Below are 23887 nucleotides of genomic sequence, written 5' to 3' on the forward strand. Positions count from 1 at the left end.
TGATCTGTTTTCCTTGTTCTTTTGTCTGCTTTGAACGTACTAAATAAAATGTTTTGCAGGATGTAGCTTGATATGACTACAGATGTCACACCCTAAACAGTTGGGGCAAGTATGAAAAAAGCTACTTTGTACATATTACATAAAGTGTTTCACAGGGTGTAGCTTGATATGACCACACAGGTCAATTCCTAAACAGTTGGGGCAAGTATGAAGCTTGATGCAGCTCTGAATTTTGTGGTTAAATATTTGACAAGGGAAAAGAATCTGATCAGATTTTGACCCCTTAATGAGCACAACCCCCAAAACCAATCCCAGCCTACATTTGGGGCATGGCACCATTGGTAGAATTTCAATGAGATTTGTTTCCTTTCATTCAAGTTATTATCTGTCCACCAGAAAAATGTTTGCTTCAGGCCCTTCATTCCTTATCAGTTTAAGTCACAATACCGAACATCAACCCAAGCCATTCTTTCTTTTACTACATGGTTGCTGTTAGGTATTAACATCCTGTATGAGGGAGGGTATGCCTAGCACAACAACTTAATGTTGTTATGTTGTTTTTTTTTTTTTTTGTACTCCCCAATGGAAGTGGGAGTATATAGTGATGGGGGTGTCCGTATTTCTAGATTTTTTGGCTTCAAGTGGAGGGAAAGATTATACTCGGCGTCACATAAATAACATACTGTTAAAATTTGAATAAAAATATTTTCTACGACTTTATTGACACCTACCGTCGTTTAAATTGTCTTAAATGACTTGCTCATTCGTTTAGCCAAACGGCTTCTCCCTAAGCATTGAATTGTTAAATTCCGGTCAGATTTTAATTCTAGGTGCCAATATTTACATTGTAAAAAGTCGGCCATGTTTACAGTGATCGGGTTGCTAGGAGATGTTGTTTACGTTTAAATGGTTTGTCCAAAAACCGAAGAACCCAGAATGCATTTCGGCGTTATTTCGGATTTCTCGGATTTATTTTACGCGAACAACGTACAATACCGAGAAGTTAATCAAGCAGACGATTGTCACTGGAGTTCGACGGGAACTTACGAACTTCGTTTGTAAACAAATCGTCCCGTAGAAACCAACATGGCGGATATTAGTATGGGATTTTCCCGTAAGGATTTGTTACGCATGATTTAAGCTAAAAGCGACTTGTTCAGGGAGAAGCCGTTTGGCTAAACGAATGAGCAAGTCATTTAAGACAATTTAGACGACGGTAGGTCTCAATAAAGTCGTAGAAAATATTTTTATTCAAATTTTAACAGTATGTTATTTATGTGACGCGGAGTATAGATATTTGTTATATGGCTTAAGCATGATGACTTATACCATGTATCCTTTCTAACTCTGTATGCCATCTACTGGTACTTTGTTTTCTTTATACTTGCTTTCACTTTGTCATTTGCATCTTTGTACACATTCCTTTAAATCATGGGTTTATGGTATAGCATATATAACCATCATCTAATGTTTAAATGTTTTTATTCATAACTTCACTATAGTTAGTTAAGACAACAAATGTCATAAAATGTGATTAAGTAACAAAAAAAAAAGAAGCAGCACTCTGATCTAATAATCTCAAAAGAAATAACAAAAGAGAAAAGCTACTATTGTAACACATGTTATAAGAATAATCAAATCACTAGTAGCTTGAGACAATAGTATAAATAACACACTTATGTTAGTGAAGTTAAAAAACAAAATGTGGTTCTTTGTAAATTAGGACTCCAATATCCATGAAAGTAAACGAGTATATACTTCCAGTATCTTTATTTTTATGACTAGTTTGGAATGTTCAAGTACATAATACAGTTGTCAGTTATGCTTTCATTGATATCTAATTTTACATATGCAGTTTGTGCAGATTTTAATTAATAACTATGTTTAAATACTGGTTAGATAGATTTTCGGCGATACAAGAAATACATGACAGTCAAAATTTAAATAAGGAAAAAGCCAATCCTTCAATATGTACTAATCAGTCCAAGCTGAGATACTGATGTAACTAATTTTTTATTATCAATTTTTGCTGATAGTTGAAATTTCATTACAGCATTGAAGCTTCAAATGTAATTTTAATTTTTTTCTAAGGAATTGAATTTATGATCAGAACTAACAATTAAATTTGCTTGGTAACTTGCAATAATTCTACCACAGCGTAAAAGGATCCAAGTTAGCTATTGATAATAAAATTTAAATTGTATTTCAAATTTGATAAATTTGAAGTGATAATACTGTTGCAACAAAACCATACAAAAAATACAGCAAATAAGAAGTGCATGTGCAATGAATATACAAGGCAAAACCCATAATGCTGAGGCTGCATCTTTCTCAAAGATTGCAGAACATTTTGTTACAAGACATGTTAAGATCCACTGAAGTGTTTTTAAGTTATTATACAACATCTTGAACAACTGAATTAATGAACAGTGGCGAATGATAACACAGACAGCAAAAACAATGGTCTTGGGTTGCATCTAAATTCTAAATAAAAATGTGCAACACCAAATAATTAATGCCCAAGAGTAACTGAACACAAAACAAAAACAATGATGATGGTAATACACTAATCTCTTGGATTATTTCAATCAAATGTTTTCTTAATTATATATTAGTATCTTGCATTGATATACATGGCAAAATTGCAGAATTCTTTTTTGTCCATGGCAAGTATGTCTACATTTTTTTACCCAGAAGTCAATTTCACATAAAAGTCTTTAAACTTTACAAATATGACTTCTCTGTGAAACTGAATCCAAATTACAAGGTACATTAATATATGAATCATTTGCTATCATTTAGTTGATATATTAATTCCTCGGTCCCAAATCAAATTTCAGTTTAATGAACATCACGTGTAAAAGTTCATTAAATGCTTTTACTTGATACATGATGATACTCAAATTACAATGTAGGTGTCATAATTTGGCACTAACAAAAAATCTTCAGTAAATGTACTCAATCTTTTGGTAATTAAGCAGTAGTCTTGGTAAGAATCATGCAAATTCTGTTATATGTGATACACCCCCAAAGAAGGCTACACATTTTTATTTTTGTTTTTAATTTGCTTTATAGGTCTACATGATGAAATGTATAATTATTCATTCCAATCTACATTGTATCTTGCTTTAAGGAGGTATTCCACATTGAAAATCCAACAGTTTCTATTGTATTTTAGTGTCATTTACAGATTATCTCCCTTAATTTTGAATTCTACAGTACAATCTATATAATTTTTATCTCCAAGGAATATCGGTTATCTGAAAAGCCACATGTTACTTTCTGTTCACATTAACATTTTAAACAAATTATCAAAAATAAAAATATGTAGGCTTTCCAACCATGAATAATATTTTGCGTGATTCTTATCTGGAGTGATACTTAACCCCTTTTGGATTTAAAAATTAGTTTTGTTTACCAAGGTTCAAAATTCATATAAACTGATATAAAAAGTGTCTAGACAGGTTTCAGATTATTTAGGGTTAAGTTAAAGACAAGTTTCACTGAATATCATAACTTGACTTGTCAATGTTACAAACAAAATATTTCCTCCATCATTCAAAATACATCATTGTGATATATATATATACAAATACAAGGAAGAAAACCAGAGTATTTCAAGAAAATTGTTCCATTATCACTATAGAAATACTGTTGTTTTTATTTTAAACAAAATCAAAAAATTAAAAGCCAAAGTCAAAAATAGAACATTAAGTGATATGCGCCATGTAATGGTGAAAAATGGGGGATGACACAATCAGAACTCCTCAGCCTGTATAGTTACACCAAAGAAAAACCTCAGAAGCATTAGGTGGAAGAATCTGTTTGGGATTTAGACTAAATCTGATTCTAAAATTACAGTGTGAATGGTTGACATTTTTACCATTACTTTTTTCCTAGCTCCTCGCTTCATGCAGAAATTTTTGACTGAGTTATTATTCTTTATTTCTTGCGATATCTAACCATTTTTAGTGCCACCAGGTGGATAGGACTACTTTGAGTCATGTATGACTACAATGTCAGCAAATTTTTCAAGAAGAAATTCTCCTTTCTGCATCCATGGCTGTTTTTTTAGTGTAGTGGAAACGGCAGAGTAGTTCCAACTGTGGGGATGACAAAATGTTTGAAATAGATTACCGCTAGCTCAAAAACTGCATTTTTGATTTTGCTACACTTGAACTTGACCTGGATTTTATGGTACTTATCAACTGCAAAGTTTTTAAAAAAAATCGCAGGGTATCCCATATTAAAACCTTGCCACCTTGTATGGCAGGATATAAAAATCATAACAACAAAGCATATGCATGTAATACAGTGCAATCAGTCTTCACTGATTCCTGAATAAACAGATACCTGTCTGAACTAGACACAATTTAAAGTCCCTTTCTATCAGTTTTAATGTATATTGAACCCAAGTAAACTGAACATCTGTCAAAATCATACAAAGTCTACTGTCCAAAAAGGTTTCACTGTAATATCTAACTATACAACACACAATGGGGCAACTATCAAAATACCATACTACATATTACACATAAAAATAAAACATTCTAACAGACAGTGAAACATTCTTGGAGAAAAAATGGACATTATATGGTATCCAGAGAAAAAAACTTTTATCACAACTTTCAGATATTCATGGGCAGCATCCTTTTATTTTGCTTCTATTTATGTCACTGAAACGATATATTTACATGGAGAGAAAAAATTTGATGGTCCTACATTTTCAAATACACTACTTGTAAGAACATTTACAGCTATGAGGGCAACAGAAATCCTCTTGTCAACACAATAGATCATCCAACTACAGAATCATAGTCCCTATGACACAAATGTATTCATCTTCCTAGAAGCGCAAAAACAAAACAGCAACAATTAAGTATATAAAAATTTCAGACCTTATGATGAGCTATCAGAATCATCCGTTTTAACACCCAGTCCAGCAATTTCTGCATCCAGATCATCATCATTACCTTCACTGTATGACAATTGTGGAGAAATTCTGTACCCACGCCTGGCAAATGCAGTTAATTTACCCGTAGATGCCAGTAGCAATCCTAAGTATGGTGCCGACGGTTTCATTGGGCGAGATATGTATTCTGGATGATACTGTACACCAACATAAAAAGGATGGCCTGTGATAAAAATATAACCAGTATACAAAACATCTTGAATGATATAGAACAAGCACAACATGATATAAGGGCTGTTCCAGTTAAGTATATGATGCATGCGGGGAAGGCACTTTAATTCTTTGTATATGGGTTGGTGTTCAGGTTTTTTGACAAAATATAGTTTATTACAAAACATCAATAGAATTTCTATGGGTGACTCCCCTTGTCAAAAGGTGCCTTCCCTGGGTACCTCATATCTTTTAATGGAGTAGCCCTAAATATTATTTTTTTCAAACTTTCATACTGTATGTATACACCAGTAAAAAACCCAGAAACATTGTTTCATATTGTTTTTTTTTTGTTTTCAGGTAACATTACCTTAATGTTAAAGTTAAGGTATATTTCAACAGAAACAAAAAATTACGAAAATGACAGCTTTAAGTTCTGACTGGTCAATTATCAAGCCTTACCTTCAAGTTCCATAATTTCCATTCTCTCTCCATCTTCACTTCTGCCTACAAACTTCATTCCCCTGGCCTCTAACTCTTTTACCATAGATGGATTGACCTGTCATAAAGATTATTTCATCAATTAAAAGGTAGCAGTCCTTATAAAAAAACAGACAGGAGGTGATTCATGCATGTAAAAAAAAACCACAAAATTCACTTCTAGTTCTAATTAAGAAACAATTAAAAATGACATAACTAGTCTTAGTTTGTTATAAGTTGTTGCACTTTTGAGATGAAGTTTTACAGATGGTGCATGAAATTGGCACTTTACTATATGTCATGAACCTGATTTTGATTTGGTTGATTTTAGTGGGAGATGAATGTATGAATGTTTTCTCAAAAGTACAGATCTGAATACAGAGAGGATTGTTGTTATGGTAAAGTATAGCATAAGTAGACAGAACAGGCATCATTTGTTTGGTGTTTTTCCTACACCAAGAATCACCTGTACCGCAGGCAATGTCTAAACTTTATAAGGACTGTCATTAAGTCTTAATACTTTAAAAGTACTACGATTCCTTTTTTGAATGTTCCGATTGCCAAATCCACAAAAACCACAAAAATAGATACACAATGAAAAATAATACTTTCACAGCATTTTTTTTTTCAAAACCAGTCAAAGAAAAATTAAAACTGAGGCACTGAAGCATACTTTTAGATAAGTCCACCTAGCAATTTACTTCATCTCATACATAAAAAGAGTGTAAAACATCTATGCACTTACCTTTTTCCATGAAAAAAAAAGAGCCACAGATGAGAGACAAAATATACAGTTTGTAATAAGTTCATACCTCATATCTGTGTCGATGTCTTTCTTCAATAAAACTTCTGTTCCCATAAAGCCTTCCTACAAAAAAAATCAACTTAGCTTTGATATTTTTCTATTTATCAAAGATAACACACACTAATTCATTGACACCTGCATAATTTTTGCCTAATCTAAGCAATTAAATTTTGCAACAGAAAACACTTCAAATTCAGCCAAAACGAAATGAATATCAAGAAAAAATTTGGCACTAATTGTGTTAAAAATTGAGGTAATGGTGTCGGTGGATGATATCAAACTATAACAATGGACACAGACGACAAGTGAACAAACTTTAATAAAAAATAAGATGCAGGACTCCTGTCTATTACTTACTCAGTATTGATACTTCAGAATTAAATAAAGTTTTTCTTTTCCCAAGTCTCATTGTACCACCCATCTGTCCTGTATTATGTTCTGGCATATCTATTACCTGCAATACATAATAAATTATCAAATATCATACAACCACAACATTGATGACACTAAAATACAATAAGCTATGTCATATCGCATTGACATTGATGACTAAAATACATTATGCTATGTCATAAGGCAATGACATTGATGACACTAAAATACTTAATGCTATATAATAGGGCCATAACAGTGATTGGCATGCTATGTTATACCACTGTGACATTGATGACTAAAATATATTATGCTGTCATACGAACATGACATTGATGATACAAAAATAAATAATGCAATGTCAAACCCTCAAGACATTGATGACACTGAAATACATAATGCACCACTATGACATTGATGACTTTAATACATTATGCTATGTAATAGGGCCATGTCATTGTCTATCAAAAGAATCTTTGAGAAATACCAGGGTTTTTTTTTCCCTTACAATACTTAAAACTTATGATATTATACACATACGTAATGAACAATCTCATAAATCCTAAACTAAATTTCTGGAGAAGATAAACCAATTTGAAAAGAGAATAATATTTAAGAAATTAAATATCCTGAACCATACAACATTTCTCTGGTTAACTTATTTTACAGTATATAATATCACATACCAATGAATAAACTGGAAAAATTATGGAAAAATATGTACAGAACCTACCACAGGATTTTTTGTAGAGGGATCAAATTCTGTTGAGTGAGCATCACTGAGTTTGAGTTCATTTCTGGCATATTCTATTACAGCACACTGTAAACCTAAACACACTCCTAAAATACAAATCAATCATCATACCATTTATAAAATAGCCATACCAGTATCAAAGCGTTCTATATACTGTAATTGTACTCATTTTTCGCAGTGTACATGTACTGGTTTTCATTATTTTCACTGGGGACAGAAAAATCACGAAAAAGAGTACCCGCGAAATTGATTTTAAACATAATATAATGCTGATCATTTTGTTTAAACCACAAAAATTGATACCTGCGAATATGTTCACTTGACATAATCTGTGAAAATTAGCAACCACAAAAATAATACTGTTACAGTATACTGGAGTAGAAGTATATCAATCTATAGTTGCGCCTCTCGTCAGTTAAAAAAATTCTGTTATTGATTGTCACAAAAATGTCAATAGTGCTAAATTGATTTTAAATTCTGAAAGGACAATAAAAACACCTATAATAAGCACAATAATGGGTAAACAAAGCAATTCTTAGCAGAAAGTGAAAGAAGGACAGAATGTGAGAAGAAACAGAAAATAAATTTGCCTTCATCATTGAGCCAATTAAAGATTATAGAAATAAATATTGGAAATCATTCCACTTTGTATATTTTTATATAATTTTCTAGCTTGCAAATATGGAAAACCATGAAAAATACATCAAATTGAAGTATTTACCTAAAAATGGGACATTATGAGTTCTTGCCCAGTTAGCTGCTAAAACTTTGCCTTCAATACCTCTTTTACCAAAGCCACCTGGTACCAACACACCACTGAAAATAAAACAGAAAATTACCACTCCTATAACATGGTGTCTCTGAATGGTATCATTTGTAAAATAAACAGTTGTGCTAAAAAAGGTATTTTGATACACCCATTCCTAATTTCTTAAAATTTTTTCCATAAATCTAAAATGAAAGTTTGAATATATCAATAAAAAACAAAAGGGAGCTTCCTTCGATACGACTGAAATCTCTCAAAGTTTATAGATAAGATAGACACATGTACAAACATCTGTCCATCATAAAACATTTGTCAAAAGTTGGGTGTATAAAAAATGGGGATAGAATGCAGAGCTTTTAACAACTGCAGATTCTTAATTTCAAGTATAGTGTAAAAGGATCTGGATCCTCTCAAACCACAAATGACATGCCTGAAATGAAGAAATTAATTTAGGAAAAATACAAATCCATAGTAAAAATTGAAACCTCTTTCACTTACTTAGCTCCAACAAGTGTATGCCATGCATCATGGTATTTGGATGGATTCTCTTTGATCATTGACTGTTCCAAATGATCTGCTTCTATACACTGGAAAGAAAAATAATAAATCTGTGAGCCATAACTTCATTTTCACAATATTGTTGTCTAAGCCTGTCAAATCCAAAATACGGCAGACTTATGTGTCAAAGCATTAAATGGCTGTAAAAACTGTGTAGAAGAAAATATAACAGACAGAAGGACGGACAAAGGTAAAACAGGATGAATTTGAATCATCACCATTTTATTTCTGCAATTTTTTATCAAAAGAAATTTGATTTTTGCAGCCACTTGGTGTGAAAAATCACAAGATAGTTACAACTATTACAGTATCACAGAAAAGTTGTATTGATCTATAGTTTGTTTCATAAAACCATATATCCTAACTACTTACTCTTAGGTTAAGTCTATGGCTTACACCCAATGCAGAGTGCTGAAGTGACTTTATCACAGAACTATAAGCATCTTCCAGCTGTGTATACTTTCCAACCAAAGCTATAGTAACCTCCTTTAGTAATCTGTCATGTCTAATAAAACAATGAAAATGGTTAGCCTTTCTCATATACATTTACCTTGCAAACAGGTTAAAGCCAACCAAGTTTCCCATTTAAAGCAGTTAAAAATTTTAGAATTAATAACATTTTTTCAATCATTTTTAACAAATTATTAAAAACTAGATAAAGTGATGCCCCATATTTAACCTTCATACAGCTATATCATAACTCATAATTGTAAAAAGCACTTTGTCAAATGTGTTATTGTGTCTGTGAGACACAAATGATGCCCCCGCATGTGGTTTTGAGTAAAAGAGTAATCAAGGGAACCAAGGTTATAGTGGTAATCAAAAGAATGTAATCCAGGGACAAAGACCAGACATGGAAAACAGACATACACAACAAAGAACATAAAGTAACTAAATCATACATACAAAGTAACAAAAGTAAATGAGCAACTCGGACTCCACTAAAAACTGGGAGCATGGACCAGGTGCACCAGTAGGGTAAGCGTCCTCTGCTTTTCTAGAAACACCCGCCGAGTTGCTCATAAAAAGTCAAGTCCGGGGTAGACAAACGAGGAAAGGAAAACCATGACCCGTTGAATAAATCAGTTTTCATGGAGCTGATGGATACACCATAACGATCCACAAGTTCATGATGACGACCATAAAACTTCTGTAGTGATGACTTCAATCTTGTAGCAACATAACCCTGTTCCAGAAGCCTATTTGTTAGAGTTCTAGCGTGATACAAAAAGTCTGTGTAGTTTCGGCAAGCTCTGGCATAACGTATGAGTTGTGATATGAACACTCCATAAGCAATTCAATATCTTAAAGGGTTTACAAAAAAGTGCGGAAAACTGTTATTTCCATGAAATTTTTAAAGTCCAAGGCCCATATTTTTGGTAAAACTCAGCGTAGCAGAACGAAACTTTACCTCATTCAGTAACTAATCATGACAGACTTACATACGAAAAATCAGTTCAATATCTTCAAGGGTTTACAAAAAAAGTGCGGAAAACTGTTATTTCCATGGAATGTTTTAAGTCCAGGGCCAATAATTATGGTAAAACTCAGCATAGAGGAACTTAACTTTAACTCGATCTGTAACTAATCATGAAAGACTCACATACAAAAAATCAGTTTAATATCTTCAAGGCTTTTCAAAAAAAGTGTGGAAAACTCATGGAACGGACAGAATTACGGACGGAATTAGAGATGGATGGAATTATGGACGGACGGACAGGGGTAAAACAATATGCCCCCCAACATATCGTTGCGGGGGCATAAAAATATTTCATCAAACTCCAATACTGTGAGCCAGCTCACAAAAAGTATAACCCACTTAATAGTATGGTTGGCGGAATAAAATTTCCATAAGTTTGATTATCTCCCTTTGCACACATTGGACATTATTTTCTTTCATACACACACACATTCATATTATGATTATCCTCCATATAAAATTTCATTAAATCCATTCTGCAGTTTATGAGAAGTAACCCTTAAAGATCATACAAAACCCTTTAGTTGGATATTCTCAATTTGCAGGCATAACTAGTCTTTTCTTATGTCCAATGATACCTAACCTTTCTATAAAATCTCAAATTAAAAAGCGTGTTCTTGGAAGTTTTGGACTCATAAGATGTGTACATAGACAGCCAAGGTGTACTTCAAATCTTTATTTGAGTATTTATTCAAATTTTGTAGGAGTATTCAAGGGAAAGCTTTGGTTTAACCTTAGAGTGAATAGATTTCTCCACACATCATCATTTGAACTCTAATACAGTAGATTCCGCTTAATTGTATAGCCTATTTGCCAGTAAAAATTATGCAAATAACCGGGCTATTCTTATAACTGAAATTACGATTTTACCGGAAGTGTGAGTTCAGGTAAGACAACGATACTGTGGATCAACCAGGGATATCACTGTTCAACATTTCTGATCTGGTATTTAATTGTTATAGACCTTCACATTGTATTGTTTTTTTATCAATAAATAATAATATATATTGTGTTTATCTTGTTTGTTGACCTTCTTTACGTTGTGTGCATTTATAAGTAAAACCACGTGTTTCTCATCTATAAATAGTCAAGTAATTTCCTGACCTTTCTATGAAAGAAAATCCCATATTTCATATTTCAGACAGGATTCAGTATAATATTCATCAATGTTTGCAGTTTCTGGGCTTTTGAAATGGTCTGTGCATTTTTATTCCTCTGTTCAATCACCATTGTACACTGATAGTTGTGTATTATACGTGTCATTGACCTCAATATATTCTTATGAAGTGTGGATAGTATGGGGCACCTTAGGGTAGTTGAATTTCATTAGGCATTGTACTGAATGAATGAGGACTTTTAATTTTCGGTTGATATTTATGCCTAGTAACCCAAGCTCACTAAAAACTGTTCAGCTCATTAAAGAAAATTAAATTTACATTGATAATCATTTGTAGTCAGAAGAATTTAAATAGGGACAAAAAATATCCCAAGCCAAACCCCAAGCCGCATCATAAGGTGATGTTCGGCATGTCGTCAGAAGTCATTGTTGACCTAGGTGCTTGTTTACTTTAATGCAATTAGAAATCATTTAAATTGTCTTTTATGTCCATTATGTTTTTAATCCATTATTAACACCTCCTGATTGATGATAACCTAGTTTTTACAACAATAAATATGATTGACATATTTATGACCCGAAGGCTTGAAATAGAATTTGGGAAACCCTGTCTTAACCTCGATGAGGCAAAATTCTCTATGCAATAAACCGAAATGCACCTGCAAGGCCTATGCAAATAAGCGATTTTTTCCCTAATAGAATAATAGGAAATGGTTTTGTGCAGGAGAAAATTATGCTAATAACCGAAATATGCAATAAAGCGATATGCGATTAAGTGGAGTCAACTGTAGTAACTAAATCTTACCGATCGGCTAGATCTCTCCATCTCATCATCATTCTGCTTTCCAATGGAGAACTATCAATATTTAATAGTAACTTTTCCATCAGGAATTTAGATACACCCTGCTCATGCAATAACAATGGTACTCTGTATAAAGAAGACACATCATGTATGGAAAATACCTGAAATAGAATAATTATGAGCTTTTTAAAGATTGGGAAAATGCATTAATATTTGCACAAGTAGTGATTTTTCACACAAACATCAAAATATCGATTTACATTCTCTGATATAAAATTAAGGATGTACATGTGCATACCTTCTACTGAATGAGTTTCAACTGGACATAACAAGGTACTCTGACCTTTTTGATCTGATTTTTAGGAATGTTTAATTGTGCTATATTTTTTCCACAGTGGCTAAATTTAGAAAAAGGGGAGGGTTTTGATCATGCCAAAGTACTTTATCCTAGCCACATTTTTTTGTGCCTGTTCCAAGTCAGGGAACTCTGGCAGATGTATGTGTTGTTTCATTTTCATTTTCAGTTTCAGTTTTCTTTTATGTTGCTGGAGTTAATAAGGGCAACTACTTCACTGTACATGTGTATAATGTCACTTTAGGTACCAATTGTAGCCTGCCCTGTGGTGTGAAAGTTTCCTCATGGTTCACTGAAGACTCATGGGTGGCCTTGAGCTGATATTTTTCACTCTAGTGAAGTTGTCTTATTGACATATATGGCAGGCAGTCAGATTATTGTGATCTATAATACACAGGTGTTTGATATAGTTGTTTTATTATGAGTGAATGTTGAATATGGCAAAAAATCAATTCAAGTTATATAATTACAAAATCAAAACAAATGAACCTCAGCGACTTTGTTATGATACTGAAATTAAATAAAGCAAGTTGATATTTTACATATTCAAATTCCACGTGTTATAAAACCTTTCTCTCTATGATTCCATTGGAACATTTGTTTGCTTGACATTCTACATCTGTGATGCCAACATCATAACAATGCTTTCAACCAAACAGATGTTAAAAACAATATGACATATTCATGAAACAAACCATTCACAATGGCAATTTTTTTTATCTCACTTGTTTGTATCACATCATCCATGTTGTGATATCCCAAAGTATCTAGCCATCCAAGAAGTAAAAAAGGACCAAATCATAGAAAATAAACATATTACAATAGTGTACTAAATAAGCCATTACGTCAAAAGTGTATGTTGTATGACTCACCTGTTGTGGTTGAACATGACAAAACAAAGATATCTTAGCTTTAACTGAATCAGCTATAGGTAATGTACTTCTACAAACTATCTGTAAAGATATTATATGTTCTGTAATTATTTTCTTTCATAAAAGGCAGTGTTTATCTTCAGATTAACTTTATGTGTTCTTCAAATTTTCCTTGGCAACAACCAAAAGTTTCAATACAAATACAAAATTGAGGCTCCTTGTTTCAAAATAAAATCAAGACCCATTTCTCTTAATCTATGAAAGCCCATTATTGAAAATAACCAAAAATTGTCTACTGAAATAAGCAAATACCATGTATATGGTCATAAGTACCAATTAATTTAATTGCATGGAACTTGTATCACAAACAAGTTTAGTCTATTCTCAACTCATTTTCTATTTTTTTAAATAAGTATTGTATTTTCCGGACTACAAGTTGATATTTTATTCAGAAAAGTGTCAGCCTCAACTTATCGTCCACTTCAAGGATTTTTCAAGAAAAAATGTTCATCTAGACAACAATGCATTTCATTAGATTTGTTTAGTTCACTATTGATTGCTTTAATACAAATTTTTTTTTCAAATTGCAATCAACGAAAGCTGTCACTCAAACTGAATTTGAATATTATTGATCATTGCCACTATCCTTTACAAATAAATATGACGATGTTAATAAAAACTTTGAAACTGTTAAAATATATAAACAAACTCTAAAAGGTACATTTACAAAACTCTTTTTTAACTGGAAAGATATTATCGAGTGTTCTGGAGACATAGGTCCTTTAATATGCAAATTTATACTCATTTACGGTATGTCATGACACATGGCTAATTGCAATCAGATTTACAGGGTAACAATTACTTTTATTGTATTTCGTAATATCAGGTAATATTGTTTATTAATTATGCTCGTAATTATGACTAATTCATCAAATAAATTCCCCACTTATTTCACACATGGGTGCCCACGTTTGACAAGTTTACAATTTTGTACACCTGACGTTCTAACGCCTCAGAGCCATTGACACGCCATTCAATAAAAATAATTGAACTTGCGGACAAAGTACACTTAAAAAAAAAAAACCACAAATATTAATTTAATTCAGAAATACTATACTTAGTAACATTGCTGGAATAATATACTGTTGAAAACAAACCGCTCAGATCTCTGCTGACACCTACGATATAATGCACACATCTGACCCTCAACTTATCTGCCGAATTTGACTTATCTATGTTTTTTTCGTCGATTTTGGTCAAAACTAAGCAATTTGACTTATATACCACATTGACTTACAGTCCGGAAAATACAGTAAGCAAAATTTTATATGTCAGTAAAATAGGACTGATATTTGATATGAACTTACTAAGTCTGGACTCAATCCCAATCCTCTGAGTTCTCTTACACTAGACTGTGTTGGTTTGGTCTTCTGTTCTCCAGTTGTTTGAGGCTACAAGTTAACAATTGTAAAAATCAATAATATTTAGCATAACCAAAAGTGTAAACCTTTCAAGCTTTCACTTGTACGATTGCTTCATGCAAAAATAAAAAGATGGCAATGTACTGATCTGGTAGTAATGATCCCTCAATATCTTCTGAAGTTATCATATTGAAGTGGGACTAACAGATTACAGATTCGCATAATACTTCGCTACTTCTTGTGGAAGCAGATGGTAAACATGTTTTCCTATACTGATCCTAAGCAGGTTTCAAAACAATCTTAAAAAACATACAAAAACTTATCTCACAAATTTTACATATTATTGTTAAACAATCCTAGTTTCGGGGATACATCACATCTACTCCAAAGAACTTGAGATAAATGATACTTCTGACACTGTGAAGTCAGCCTCATATCTCGACCTACACTTCGAGATCTATGGTAAAGGAAAATTACTGACCTAACTATACGACAAACACAATGACTTTTCATTCCCTATTGTTAACTATCCTTCATCTTTGGAAGCACCTGCGTATGGAGTTTTCATATCACAACTCATATGTTATGCCAGAGATTGCCATAACTGCGCAGACTTTTTGAACCATGCTAAACTTCTTACAATTAAGCTTCTGGAACAAGGTTACGCTGCTACAAGTTTTTCAGTGTCATCATGAACTCATGGATCATTATGGAGTATCCATCTACACCATGAGAACCACTTTGTTCAACGTGATATTGTTTTCCTTTCCTCTTTCCTCTACCCTGGACTTGACTTTAAATGAGCAACTCGGTGGGTGATTCTAGAAAGCAGAGGACGATTACACTACTGATGCACCTGGCCCATGCTCCAAGTTTTTTGTGAAGTCCAAAAGGCTCATTTACTTTTGTTTCTTTGCAGGTATTATTTTGGTTATTTTATGTTCTTTGTTGTGTATGTCTGTATTCCCTGTTCGGCCTTTGTTCCTGGATTACATTCTTTTGACTTCCACTAGAATCTTGGTTCCCATGATTACTCTTTCTTATGAAGCCTACATTACTTTTGAAATTAATATTCCAATAAAAATAATGTATACCAATTTTTCACAACTGATTTATTTTTGGGAATTTTTCGCAAGTATGAAAAAGAAGCAAACATATTGATACAAAGTTTCAAAATATGAATAGTCATCACTACAAACCTCCTAAAAAATCGCAACAATAAAAACAAATTTAACTCCAAAAATTGCTACTAACCTGAGGGACCAGACTGACATGGACATGACAGTAGTCTTCTCTTTTGACTCGGAAATGGAAAAACTGCCTGAAAGCTTCAATGAACGGCATACCTTCAATGTCTCCTATGGTACCTCCCAACTAGAATGGATACAAGAGATATTAAGATGAAATCACAAGTAAGATATACTTGATTTTATAAGGTCAAGAAAAAAATTAGAAGTGAAATTGAAAAAAAAAACATATACAGTGTTCTAGGATTTTTCAGAAATTGAGGTTTCCTCAGGAAAAATCCATATAAAGTCAACTTTCCCACAGTCAATGACTGCTTTCCTAACAAAACAAATCCTTACAGCATATGAAGTTTTCAACTTGCCACGGGAAAGTGTAACTACGTACCTAACTTTCCCTCACCCAAATTTCACTTGCCCCGGGTAATGGGAAATAGGAATCCTAAAACACTGATATAATAAAAAATGAACCGTATACTTTGAAAGTACTTCAATAAGTGGATTCCAATTTTCACGGAAAACAGACAAAACACAAATTCATGGATTCTTAAATTTATGGTTTTGAGGTTTTAATGATACACATCAATGGGAATTTTCTTTTCTTGGGACAAAATTTCAAAATTTTACATGGTTTGATTTACCCACAAAAACCAAGAAAATTGGTACCCCAGAAATAATAGTAATTTTACTGTAGATAAAATCTTGATAAAAAAATCTGATTTCAATTAACTCATGTTGAAAAATCTAAATCAAACTTGATGTCTGCATCCAAAGGAGCTGCTCCAAATTGTAACAAATTCTACCCACATAAATGGTTACCATTAGGTTCTAAACATTATTTTGTCAAAAAAGTTTGAACTGTTGAGACAGACAGTAATAATGTGACTATACCTCAACAATAACAACTTCAGGGGTCTGATGGTCACCATCAACAGGTATTTTTGATACTCTTTCAACCCAGTCCTGTATGGCATCAGTTATATGTGGCACAACTGAAAAATAGGTAGAAACATACATTATAAAGATTTCAAAAGATTTCATTAACAAGTCTGACTCAACCTGGTCATGAAACATTATAAAAAGTATGAAAATACATGCAAGTTTTGTTCCTATAAGGATAACACAAAAAAAATGTTAATGACTCAGCATTTATGACACCAAATGTGAAAGCAGAATCACAAACATGTTAGCTTGCTATAGTTTTTAAGGTAAAATGGCACTGATTCAGTCAAATTGACTTTCCAAGGGTTCCAATTTTATTCACAAATCATTGACTTTTCCGTAATTTTTTTCATGAAATTATTTCATCAGCTACTATTTCAGTTCAATTTTCAGACGTTTTACTAAAATGAGCCATCCTGTAAATCCTGACCAATTTGTTTAAATTTGGAATGGCTGCTATAACAGGTTGATAATTACCCTGCACTGTCTTCCCAAGGTAGTCTCCCCTTCTTTCTTTGTTTATTACATGTTGATATATTTTTCCTGTAGTGATGTTGTTGTCACGGTGAAGAGTAATGTCAAGAAAACGTTCATAATTCCCAAGGTCAAGGTCAACTTCACCACCATCATCCAATACAAACACCTCACCTTGAGAGAAAAAAAGGAAAATAAAATGACAAGCCCAGAAATAATGGCTACAAAGCCTGGTCTATGTATCTTAGAATAATAGTATCACTTTAAACACTAAATATTTTACTCCATCCTGGTTATGAAAGATCATCATGTCCTAGATTGTTAACTTCGAATACATGCATTAACTCTTTCATGAAATAGATTGAATATCCTTATTGGCTATATTTTTTCAATGTTTTTGTACATATTTATATCCTAAGTACACATGTTCTAGATCCCATACTTAAAAATCATCTACACATACCAAGACAACATGTTTATATTCTTAAGTGAAATGAAATACAAGGTAAAACAACCATGTACAATGAAGATATTTCCTTTTTTAAAATAATCAATTCAAACATAATACAAACCATGTTCATAAGGAGAAAATGTTCCAGCATCAATGTTGATGTAAGGATCTATTTTTATTGATGTGACTCTTACACCGCAGGACTTCAGGATCATGCCTAAACTACTGGCAATCACACCCTTGCCTATCCCACTGATAACTCCCCCAGTCACTAACACATACTTCATGGCTTTTAGTAATCCTGCCAGCTTCTACCAACAAACATTATAAATCAAGTTTAAATGAATTAGACAGATTTTTTAAAAGAAACTTTTAACTGACAGCATCAACATAATAAAATAAACAAACACTGAAAAGTGCAAATCAACACTATCATCAACCTAGATTTTAAATCCTGCGCCAGTCTTCAGGGTGAACTTTCCTCATAATAGATCTATACTACCAACAATCCAAATACTAATTTCTCCATTCTTCACAGTGGGGTCAATATTTTTCTCCACTATGACTCCACTTGTCTCCACCAAAGTAAAAACTAAGATAAAATTGCATCATTTCAATACTTTTGAGTAACTTTTTATGTACATGACTGAAATGTTATTAAACTTAAAGAATTATATAATAAAGTTTTGATATATATATATATATATATATATATATATATATATATATATATATATATATATATATATATATATATATATATATATATATATATATATATATATATATATATATATATATATATATATATATATATATATATATATATATATATATATATATATATATATATATATATATATATATATATATATATATATATATATATATATATATAACTGGCCAGCATTTTTACCAACCTTGGAATTTCCACCAAAATAAATAAAGATCTGCACTTCAAGGCCATGATATTCCTGTTGCCCTTTTAACTTGTCCTTATGTTGTTAATGAATTTATATGATCAACTAGAAATACTGTGAGCCCTGTCAAATACCCTCCCCCCAAACAAAAAGTAAATAAAAAATGAACAAAAAAAACTGGCACTATCAGGACTACCTCAAGTTTAACTAAGTTTGTAGTCTTGATTTTTCACCCATACATTTCTATCTTGTTCAAAACACACTTTTCTGACAAGGTTACCAAGTACATATTATATTTATTAAAGATTAAGGCATATACCATTATACAAATCGAAAAGGAGCTTACATCAATAGATATGAAGAATTCATCAAAGTTTCATAAAGTCAGTAAAAGTGTTTTAGAGTTATTGTGTGAAAACTTGAAAATCTCCCTTTTGTTAAGTACATGTATAAAAATTCATAACATGGAAACGAAAAATCTGAAATTCATAAAAATCAAAAGGGAGCTTACTTCAATAGATATGAACAATTCACCAAAGATTCATGAAAGTTAGTGAAAGTGTTTTTGAGTTATTATGTGAAAACTTGAAAATCCCCCTTTTTTCAGTATAAAATTTTATAACACAGAAACGAAAAATCTGAATTTTATAAAAATTGAAAGGGAGCTTACATTTATAGATATGAACAATTCACCAAAGTTTCATAAAAGTTGGTGGAAGTGTTTTTGAGTTATTGTACGAAGTGTTGACAATGGATGAGGGACAGATGGACGGACTGACAAAAGTATACCATAATACATCCCGTCTTAGGCGGGCATATAAAAACTGTGACAAAGTTGCTTAATTTCAATACTTCTAAATCATTTTTTTGGGGTATATAAGTTAGTTATAAACTTTATGAACAATCTAATATGTCTAAATAAAAAGGCATAAGAATTCAACAATAATCATTTTGAAATAGCAGGGTTGGCAAAATGCCAGCATTTATCTATATTTCCCATGCCACCAATAAATACAAGTAAATGCCAGCAAATACTGGTCAATTGAATTGACCACACTGAAATTTATATATTACCAGAATTTATATATTTAAAACTATTTCTTAGGTTAGATGTATCTACATTGGTCAATAGATTTTATTCTTCAGATATGTGAAACCCATTTAAACTGAATTATGATTTTAAAGCTTTCTTTTAAAGTTTAATTTATATTTATTACAATTACTTTTGAGAGTATCTTGTGACTAGGGAAATGGATAAACAAACATGTTTCGTAGTTGTCAAAGCAACTATAAGGTGACCTCTTTTCCCATTCAACTTTCTACTTTTTGGATGAACAGGAAATCATTTAAGACAATTTATTGTTTTCATCCCTACATCGCTCTTAAATGTATATAATTTTGTCACTTTTTTTCCCGACTGACCACTTGAGAAACTTTTTTCAAAGCAAAACAATAGATCTCTATATACTGAAGCTTTCAAATGTAAACATTTCAAAGACCACATGTTATTGATAGGAACTCCTCGTATATTATCATAGAAACTTACTTCAGGTTGTGATAAAACAAGGCCAAACCCAGAACTGTTTAACAGAGAAAATTACAAATATTTGGAATATCTTTTGTCAGCACCCACAGATGAAATTATTGTAAATCAAATTTTGCACAAATGGTAAATAACATGAATTCCATTTCATTTAAAAGGGAACCTACTCAATGCTTCCCTCATACTTAAAGCAAATGCCTTCCGCATATTATCATATGGTCTTCTTCATTAGAAAATGCTACATTGGTAGGATTTTACCTGGTATATATGTATATGTATTATCAGTAACATTATAAGTGATATCAAACTTTTAAAGTTAAATTATAAAGATTTTTTGTTTAATTCAAATTTCTTTGTGGTAAAAATTAAGATAGCTTGTCATATTTTGTTGTTACACACAATATTAACAGTTAATAATGGTTACAACTATGATTCAATCCTGTCAATAATTTAACAATGAATTTTAATTGTAATTCAATAGACAAAGAAAGATAAATAAAATTGCCTAGTTTTCACATTTTAAATCATTTTAGGTTAGAATTTTCCTAAAAAAAAGTTCAGTAGTCCAGTATTTGTCACTTCAGTCTTATTAGCCAGTCTGGTAAATACCTGTGGTGACTACAACAGACACAAAGTGATGGCAACAGCTCACGCTGACCTTCGTCCCAGGTGAGCTTAAAAGCTACGATAAGAAAACAAACCTTTATCCTCTAACTAAATTCTGGTACCCAGAAGGTAGTTTCAAACTCCAGACTTTAATTTCTTTAAGTTTTAATTATTCTAAAGTAAAAATCATCAGTGTGGAACGAAACGCATATTTGACTTGTAACTCATCATGGTGAACTTAAACCAAAAATTCATGTTAATATCTGCAACTGCTTCAAGAAAAGTCCCGAAAACTGAAGATGGACTGATGGACAGACGGACGGGTCAAAAATATTACACCCTGCGCAACTTCGTTGTGTGGGGTATAATTACTGAATCTCATCAGAGTTCTTCTCCTTTAAAATTTAAAGAACACATTGTCCATAACAGAATGATGTTTAAATGATTATTAACCCTGCTACTTGGGGTTTAGCTACAATCAGGTGATAAAGGGCAAGTGATTCTTTACATTTATGACACACTATGAAGTAAAATATTGCATGAAATGAATCATTAACTTAAGCCAAATTTTGTGTGTCATTTGACCATAAGGACAAAGGTCAAAGTTCAAAAGTCACACACCTTGGTACAAGACGCTCCGCCTTAGCATGAAAAAGTCACATAACTTATGTCAGATATCTAAGTGAAAAAGACAAAAAAGTTATGGCCTAAACAAAACTTTGGGTGGTATTTTCCCAAAATGTGTATGTTGTTTGACCTTGAGGTTACAGGTTAAGGTCAAATGTAACCTACCCTGGTATGTGACACTCCATTCTAAGAGGATACCAACATACGAAATATTAGAAGTCTTGGTCAAAAGACAAAAGAATTATGGCCTGGACAAATTTGGTATGAAAAGCATCAAAATTTGGTATGTTGTTTGACCATGATGTCAAAGGTCAAGTTCAAATGTCAACCACTCTAGTACATGACACCTCCACTTGAGGAAATATAATCTCATACAAAATATCAGTTGTCTAAGTAAAAAGACAAAAGAATTATGGCCCAGACAAAATTTTGTATGGTATTTGGCCAAAATTTTGTACGTCATTTGACCTTGGAATCAAAGGGCAAGGTAAAAAATCATCCTATCTAGAACATTACACTCTACCTTAATGTGATTCACTTACATACCAAATATCAGATATCTGGGTAAAAAGACAAAAAAACATTATGGCATAGTTTTGTACGGTACTTTGCCAAAATTTTTATTTATTAGACCTTGGGGTCAGAGGTCAAGGTCAAAGGTCATCTACATGAAACATTACTCTCTGCCTTGGTGTGATATACTTAAATGCCAAAAATCAGACATCAAAGTATAAAGACCAAAAAGTATTGGCACAGACAAAATTATGTATGGTATTATGCCAAAATTTGTATGTGATTTGACCTTGAGGTTAAAGGTCACCTACTTTGGTACACGACACTCTGCCCCAAGAGGATATACAAACATATCAAATATTAGAAGTCTAGGTCAAAAGACAAAAAAATGTTATGGTCTGGACAATGTTAGTTAAAGCGTTAAGAAGAAGAAAAGTCTTTATGGGTGGCGATTTCAGGTCCAGATGAGCAAAAAACAAAGATAGGTTATATATTTTTATTTTTGATATGTTTCAGTGGGAATTCATGCATACATTTGGACAATATCTTCTTTCTAGTGCTGGCAAAACGGGTCTGAACATAGCCTATTTTCGTATACTTCAAAATGTCACAAATTAAGAATTTTGGTTGCTATGGTAACCAGATCTAAACCAATCAGATTGCTTTGTACTTTATTGTGAATTGTTTTCCTTAAGACACACTTCATAAATATAATTATGTAGTTTGACGAATTTCCACCATTAGATATATAAAATTACATTCAAATTGTGATGTTTTTGTGATAATTAGGCCCTAAATTGGTGGTTGTTAAGGAGTGGTTGTTGCTATGGTAATGGTGAAAATATATTTCATTTCATTTATTGTTTTTCCAATATATCCAACTGATTTAAAGTCAATTCGGATAAAATATCTGACATCAATAAATCACTTACAGTGAAAATTGCATGATTCTTAAGCAGACTGCTACTTAATACTAGGGGTGAAATTTACCGCCCAACTGAGAACTCAAGTGACAACAGTGTACAACAGCATACAATATATGACTGCAAATTTATAAATTGAGTCACATGACTGAAAATTTATATTGAGGCCCTTTAAATAAAGATGAATTGAATCTTCATTAACTTTTGACAAACATAAGGAAGTAATCAAATTCGTATCACAGCGTTATAGAACTTCTCCTTGGTAGGAGCCCGGGATTATGATAGGTCTCAATAAGAGTCCTGTGTGGTAATGTTAATTGTTTCATCATCTATGACTACGAGTATGAGTCTATGTAGCCAAATACGTCATTGGCACATAATATAATGTTGTTCTAAATGTTATTGTTATATAATTAAAATTAAAGGATCTCTTCAAGCAATTTTATTCGTGTTAAATATCTCGGGTCATTTGTGTTTTCCAGCTAGCAGAAATTTAAACTTAAGACACGTGCAAAACCACGTTGTTAAAGAACTAATCAAATTAAAATACATAAATTAGTTTTTTAGTTTAAAGAAGTGTCAGGTTACACACCTCAACAAAACAATGATTATTTGCTAGTATTTGATGGAAAAAGGGAGTAAGAGCTGAGCCAACTTCAGCTTCAACCGGTTTGTCAACCAATCCTTTCTCTCACTGTTATACTTTGTTTACGTTCTAACCTTGCCGCGCCAATCCGAAC

At 32.2% G+C, this 23887-nt stretch overlaps 1 protein-coding gene across 2 annotated transcripts; it reads right to left on the reverse strand.

Annotated features, from left to right (window-relative positions):
- Positions 1-1465: 1465 nt before the first annotated feature.
- On the reverse strand, positions 1466-23887 carry LOC148614701 (CTP synthase 2-like). Of its 2 annotated transcripts, none has more exons than XM_088588979.1 (16): positions 23740-23887; positions 18137-18326; positions 17568-17738; positions 17040-17140; positions 16159-16278; positions 14851-14934; positions 13484-13564; positions 12260-12417; positions 9230-9362; positions 8798-8886; positions 8255-8349; positions 7513-7619; positions 6765-6861; positions 6415-6470; positions 5585-5681; positions 1466-5135 (listed from the first exon to the last, which is right to left on the reverse strand). In XM_088588979.1, the coding sequence occupies exons 2-16, from the start codon at positions 18300-18302 to the stop codon at positions 4900-4902; spliced, it is 1791 nt and encodes a 596-aa protein (XP_088445105.1). In that variant the 5' UTR covers positions 18303-18326; positions 23740-23887; the 3' UTR covers positions 1466-4899. The 2 variants fall into 2 exon arrangements, with proteins under 2 accessions (XP_088445105.1, XP_088445106.1); XM_088588980.1 differs by having other exon boundaries at positions 18137-18323; positions 23740-23881.

This window comes from Perna viridis, chromosome 6, assembly GCF_037379345.1.
Source record: "Perna viridis isolate PV_CMFRI_1.1 ecotype Kerala chromosome 6, ASM3737934v1, whole genome shotgun sequence".
In the NCBI taxonomy this organism is placed as follows: Eukaryota; Metazoa; Mollusca; class Bivalvia; order Mytilida; family Mytilidae; genus Perna; species Perna viridis.

Coding starts and splice junctions, on each gene's coding strand:
- LOC148614701 (XM_088588979.1), bottom strand. CDS start 18,302: ATGAAGTATGTGTTAGTGACTGGGGGAGTTATCAGTGGGATAGGCAAG. Junction 8,887..9,229: donor GCCATAGACTTAACCTAAGA/GTAAGTAGTTAG, acceptor TTTTCTTTCCAG/TGTATAGAAGCAGATCATTT. Junction 7,620..8,254: donor TCATAATGTCCCATTTTTAG/GTAAATACTTCA, acceptor TTTGTATTTTAG/GAGTGTGTTTAGGTTTACAG.